The sequence below is a fragment of the Nicotiana sylvestris genome, chromosome 11 (assembly GCF_000393655.2).
Source record: "Nicotiana sylvestris chromosome 11, ASM39365v2, whole genome shotgun sequence".
Classification (NCBI taxonomy): Eukaryota; Viridiplantae; Streptophyta; class Magnoliopsida; order Solanales; family Solanaceae; genus Nicotiana; species Nicotiana sylvestris.
The window spans coordinates 5,775,591-5,781,620 of NC_091067.1; the positions used below are offsets into that span (position 1 = coordinate 5,775,591).

Below are 6,030 nucleotides of genomic sequence, written 5' to 3' on the forward strand. Positions count from 1 at the left end.
TAATAATTGGATTGTCGGAATGGGTTCCAAGCTAAATATTCATATACATTTAATGAATTCTTCAATACAAACACCGGATCTAGACAAAAATTATTGGGTTCACGGGAACCCGTAACTAATGCACTGGACCCGCCCCTGTTTACTGTCTGAATCCAATGACTAGTTGATTATCACACTATGATAACTATCATTTAGGAATTCCAGAGAAATTGCCGCTCCAGAATGTTGAGCTCCAATATTCTAACTCAAAAACATCAGGATGCCAAGACAATACATGAAACTGAAATATCGTACAACATATCCCTCAGTTCTCATCTTGCCTTCAGCATCGGTTGATCTTCTGTAGTTGCGATCATCTTTGGAACAGTGGTGGAGCCAGAATGTTTTCTAAGGGAACTCAAAATATAAAGAAGTAAACACACAAAGAAGTCAAGTGGATTCAACATTTAGTATAAAAAGGGTAGCGCGATACACAAAACATCCCGCATTCACATAGGGTCCGGGAAAGTATCACACCTCAAGGGGTGTAAGGTAGTTTACCTTGACGCAAGCATCAATGGTTGATTCCGCGGCTCGAACCTGTGACCCATAGGTCACACGGAGACAACTTTACCGTTGCTCCAAGGCTCCCGTTATGCTCGGTGCAATAAGCTCCCGCTATGCGCAGGTCCGGGAAAGGGCCGGACCACAAAGGTCTATTGTACGCAACCTTACCCTGTTGAGTATATATCCATAAAAAAATTACCTATCTACACAGTAATTTTCCAACGAAGGGGTGGAGACAAAGGTGGCTTCGCCACTGCCTTGGAACCTTCCACTTGATTACAAGTTAGACAGTGCCTTTAGAAACCTGCACTCTGAATAAATAATGTATAAAGCAGCAATACTGTGAATCTAAGTACTTGAGGATTTGCAACCTAGTAATACTATGGTTTTGAAGACATTAAGTAAAGCTCACAGCAGTATGTGGCAGCCCGGTGTACAAAGTATCGCGCATTCAAGCAGGATCGAAGGAAGGACCGCATTCCAAGGAGGTGTGATGTAGGCAGCCTACCTTAATGAAAGCATCAGTGGCTGATTCCACGGCTCGAACCCGTAACCTATAGATCACACAGAGATAACTTGACAGTTACTCCAAGGCTTCCCTTCAAAGCTCACTACAGTGACATGCTGAATTCCACCAAGACTTGAACTATCTAAGTTTTTTTCCTGCAGCAACTCAATTTCAATTAAGAAAAATGGTAAATCATGTCATGACTGTAAAGTTCGGGAAAACCTCGCCAAGCCTGTGTCACTTTCTTTCATCGGGAAAAAAGAGAGATCAAGAAGTAAGGGGCTGAAACGCGAAGGATATAAGGCAAAAAAATGACACGGTAGTTAAACCAGTAATTTACTTTTTGGACAAACGTTGCAAATTAGAGCATCAAATACTACAACAACAACAACAACAATTACACCTCAAACTCCAATCTAGTTGAGATCAGCTATATGAGTCGTTGCGCAGGGGCCAAGCTAAGTTTCTCTATGTCATTCCAATTTATCGGTTGTCCGCGAAGGGACACTGGTTATATGAATGCTCAATAACTATAATGCTCCACTTGCGCCCTTTTCATTCCAATACTCAAATCAGAATTTCAAATATACAAAACAAAAACCTGATATTAAAATCTTAAACCATAACAAATGCGAAAACACTCCTCTCTTGATCCAACTAAGTTGATGCAGGCTATACATTTCTGTACACTCTATATGATCAATTTACAACGGAATCAATCTCTTCACAATCACACACAACAAAGCCAAAACTACTCACTATTCAGAAGTCACAGTAGCCACTAACTTCAACACATCTTGATTATGTAATAGCCAAGTCTATTTCCTGTTGGATGATGGCGGTCAGAAGATTTTGATAGATCGATCAGAGCCAAAAGTGAATCAATGCCTGTCCAAAATGGTAAGCATGTTATTAAAATTTTCACAAGTAATGCGACTGAGGACGACTAATTGTAATTAGAAGAAAGGACGGTACCTCTGACAGAGGAAGTAAGGATGGTTCATCACTTGGAAGGGGAAGCTTGTCAGTTTTCAAACTTTGGATTTCAGAGTGCATCAAATTTAGTTGATCTTTAATCTCGTATAACAACTTCAGCTCTTCTTCCCTAGCTGTGTCTTGTCTTGTCGCTTCTCTTCCAACTTCAACTATCTCAGATGTTCGATTGAGCTGATGAAACTCACCAGTTTCCGAAACGCTGGTTGTAGGGCGAGATATTGCCAAATGGCAGGTAATAGCAGCAGCTTCACTTGCTCTTCGTAACTTGTTCTCACGCTGCGCAGATACAAAGTACTTCTTTAGCAAATCAGTTTCTTCTTTAAGCGACGGTTTTACTGCCTCTTGTTGAGCAGAATCTGGTCTGTCAAGCCTTTCATCATTATGCAAAATCATCTTGCCGTCATGTTTAGGAGGCAACCCAATGTCGATAGTATTCTTTTCCACTCGAGGTACTTCGAATACATCAAGAACATTTGGAGAACAACCGGAATCAGCAGGCGTGTCATTTTCTGATTTGCTTCCTTGAAACTTAGGTTGGTACATTTCATTTTCTGATTTGCTTATCTTAATGCTTCTTTGAGAAAGTGGTGAAGGCGACCTCGTTTCACTCCTCAAGTTTGCATGGCTAACTCCTGTAATCTCTTTCACTCGTTCATCCAACTTTCGAATTTGTTGCCAATAAGAATTGATACTTCCCGTCGTGGAAATATCAGTCTTCTTCTCCGAATCAGACTGCTGCTCATTCATCTCTTGCCCTAGGTGTTCCTCCACTGTTTTCGAATTCGAATCTCTTTCTGAACTTGAATCATCTATTTCCATACCACCCTTCTTCGGACAAGCAAATTTCAGAGGAATAGGAGGGGCGGAGTTACGCCTTCCAAGAGCTTGGAGATTCATTTCTCCAGCTAAAGTCTCATTTCTTTGCAACAAATTCTCAGGATATTTAAATTCACCGACCCCGGGATCTGCACACCCCATGCTCAATAGCTTATACCTGTAAGCTTGCACCTGATATTCCAAAGCAGCAATCTCCATCTCCTTTTGATAGAAAAGATCCTCGAAAATAGCTAATGATTCCTCGGCATGACACATTTTCTCCTCAGCCAATCTCTTATACTGCTCGGCTTCCATTTTTACCGCGGCCTTTTCTCCTTGGAGACGCAAAATCATTGATAACGCCTCGCTAGCAGCACTGGAGGAGGCTTCTCGTTCCTCATCTAACTCATTGTAAAGCTTCTGTAGAAGCTGTTGTTGAACACATAGTGTTTCTTTCAAAGAAGTAACATCAAGTTGAGACATGACGAAACTTTCAGCCATCAAACTAGGAAATTAACGACGCGTTTTCTGTGATAATAGTAGAATCATTTAGCAGATTACATACAAAAAGAAAAGATTGACAATTATCAACTCTTCTGATTCAGTTTACAACCAACAATTCAAACTCTATCTATGATCACAATCATAATCCATTTGGTATTTTACCAATTTAGTGTTATCCAAGAAAACAAGAACTACGCCTTAGTCTCAAACAAGGCGAGGTCGACCTCAAAGACCATATTCCCCATCTAAATTCATCTCAAGCTAACATTATACAGAACAACAACAAACTCAATGAGTTTCCACAAGTGGAGTCTGGTAAGGGTAAGATGTACGCAACCTTTCATCTCAAGCTAACATTATACAGAACAACAACAAACCCAATGAGTTCCCACAAGTGGAGTCTGGTAAGGGTAAGATGTACGCAACCTTACCCTGGAAGGACATAGATAGAGGCTGTTTCCGAGGATCAAATCCAAAATTAATTTTCAAAATGTAAAATGTAAAAGAAAGTAATTGAGATCCAAATTCACATCATTTTTTCAGGCTTGACAAATCTAAAATCCTCCTTATATCAGTTTCATTCCAGCAAACCCCCCCGCCCCCCGCCCCACCCCCACCCCCCAAAAAAAGAAACAAAAAACCCACCGGAAAAAGGACAGCCCGGTGGATGAAGCATCCGCATTCAGGCAGGGTCCGGTAAGAACAGCACCCCTAATAGGTGTGATGTAGGCGGCCTACCCTAATGCAAGCAACGGCTCGAACCTGTGACCTATAGGTTACACGAAACAACCTTACAGTTGCTTCAAAATCAAGGCTCCCCTCCAAAAACAAAAGGAAAAAAAGACGGCAAAGGACCATTTATATGAATATAATCTTTATATAAACATTGATCACTGCATAAACAGAGCTGAGGAGTTTGAGTTTACCTAATTTACAGCAGAGAGGAGTCTGATAATCCACAAGAATTGATCCATTCAAGAAATACCCATCTCTTTTTTTTTTCCTCTTCAACAAAAATCAAGAAATGCTCATTCTTTAAAAACCCCACAAGCCAAACAGCAACATAAACTGAAAAATACAATAAAAGAATTGGAAATAAAAGAGGAACCCCACTAGAAGATTCAAAGAAATGTGACTATTAATTGAAAAAATCAATCTTTTTGTTTCAAAAAAAAAAAAAAATTGAACCCACTAGTGGAAAAATAAAATAGGCAAGATGAGTAAAGAATGGATCAAGATTAATTTCTGGATATATTTGATATATGAATATAGCAGAAAGCTATATCCTTTTTCTCATCATAACGAGATTTTTTTCAGATAAAAAAAAAATTTGGTTTTTGTAACTGTTTGTTGATTTGTCTTTTACAAAAACGAAAGGCAGTCCTAGATTTAGGCTGTCCGTCTACGCCACCCCATTTTCTAGGTGACTTTCTTATCTTGGTTCTATCTCCTTAATTAATTAATAATTAAAGACATAATAAATAATTAAAAAAACTATCATTACTTTGAGCCAGCCGATTTTAAGAAAATAAAATAAAATCTGAAGCTTAATGGCTCCACTAATTTGAATTTGCTATCCTTAAACGGAAATGCTTTTGATTAGAAGTTTCTTAATTTCAGGATTAAGCTCGGGAACTCTGATTAAGAATAAAATGATCTCATCCCTCTTACTATGTTCTTTCGTGGTACCCGTGTGAGCCTAAATTACAAAAAAAAAAAAAAAAAAAAAAGGCAAGTCCGATGCATTAAGCTCCCGATATGCGCGGGATTCGAGGAAGGATCGGACCACAAAGGTCAGTCTTACCCTGCATTTATGCAAGAGACTATTTTCACGGCTTGAACACGTGACCTAAACACACAAATAAATTTGTATAATCTTACAAATGAGGTATGGGGAGGGTAATGTGTACGCATACCTTACCCCTATCTTAAAAATAGAGAGGTTGTTTCCGATAGACACCGGCTTAAGGAAAGTGCGAGTTTTAATTCTTGCTATTTTTCTTCCTCTCTCCTTATTCCATTACTAAGGGAGTTACTAGGCTGAAAGGAGGGTCTTGGAACATAGGAACTTTAACCGGAAAATCTGTAGAGTTAGCGAAGATTCTCGAGAAAAGGAAGATTAATATAGCTTGTGCACAGGAAACTAGGTGGGTCGGAGATAAGGCGTCGGATGTGGGAAATTTTAAACTTTGGTACTCTGGGAGGGTGGGGGCAGGAACGGGGTAGGTATCTTGGTTGATAAGGACATGCGGGAACTAGTGGTGGAGGTTAGGAGGGTGAATGACAGGCCGATGACTATTAAGCTAGTTGTTGGAGGTTTTACTTTGAACATAATCAGTGCATATGCACCCCAAGCAGGCTTAGATGAGGAAGTCAAGAGGCATTTCTCGGAGGATTTAGATGAGATGGTGCATGGTATCCCGTATACCGAGAAGCTTTTCATATGAGGAGATTTCAACGGACACATTGGAGCGACGTCTGGGGAGTATGATGATGTGCATGGTGGCTTTGGTTTTGGAGGAAGAGACAGAGGAGGAACATCTCTTCTGGACTTTGCTAGAGCATTTGATTTAGTGATAGCAAACTCGAGTTTCCCGAAGAAGAGGGAGCAATTGGTCACCTTTCGGAGTTCGGCGACCGAGACTCAGATTGATTATTTA

General features: G+C 40.0%; 1 protein-coding gene across 1 annotated transcript; it reads right to left on the reverse strand.

Moving 5' to 3' along the window:
* Positions 1-1,581: 1,581 nt before the first annotated feature.
* Positions 1,582-4,784, reverse strand: LOC104248925 (uncharacterized). Its single transcript, XM_009805281.2, has 3 exons — positions 4,297-4,784; positions 2,030-3,394; positions 1,582-1,942 (listed from the first exon to the last, which is right to left on the reverse strand). The coding sequence occupies exons 2-3, from the start codon at positions 3,365-3,367 to the stop codon at positions 1,919-1,921; spliced, it is 1,362 nt and encodes a 453-aa protein (XP_009803583.1). The 5' UTR covers positions 3,368-3,394; positions 4,297-4,784; the 3' UTR covers positions 1,582-1,918.
* Between the last annotated feature and the right edge of the window lie 1,246 nt (positions 4,785-6,030).

Excerpts from the sequence above, each read along its gene's own strand:
- LOC104248925 (XM_009805281.2), bottom strand. The coding sequence starts at position 3,367 with ATGGCTGAAAGTTTCGTCATGTCTCAACTTGATGTTACTTCTTTGAAA. Across the intron at positions 1,943-2,029 it reads CCTTACTTCCTCTGTCAGAG|GCATTGATTCACTTTTGGCT; the intron begins GTACCGTCCTTT and ends CATTTTGGACAG.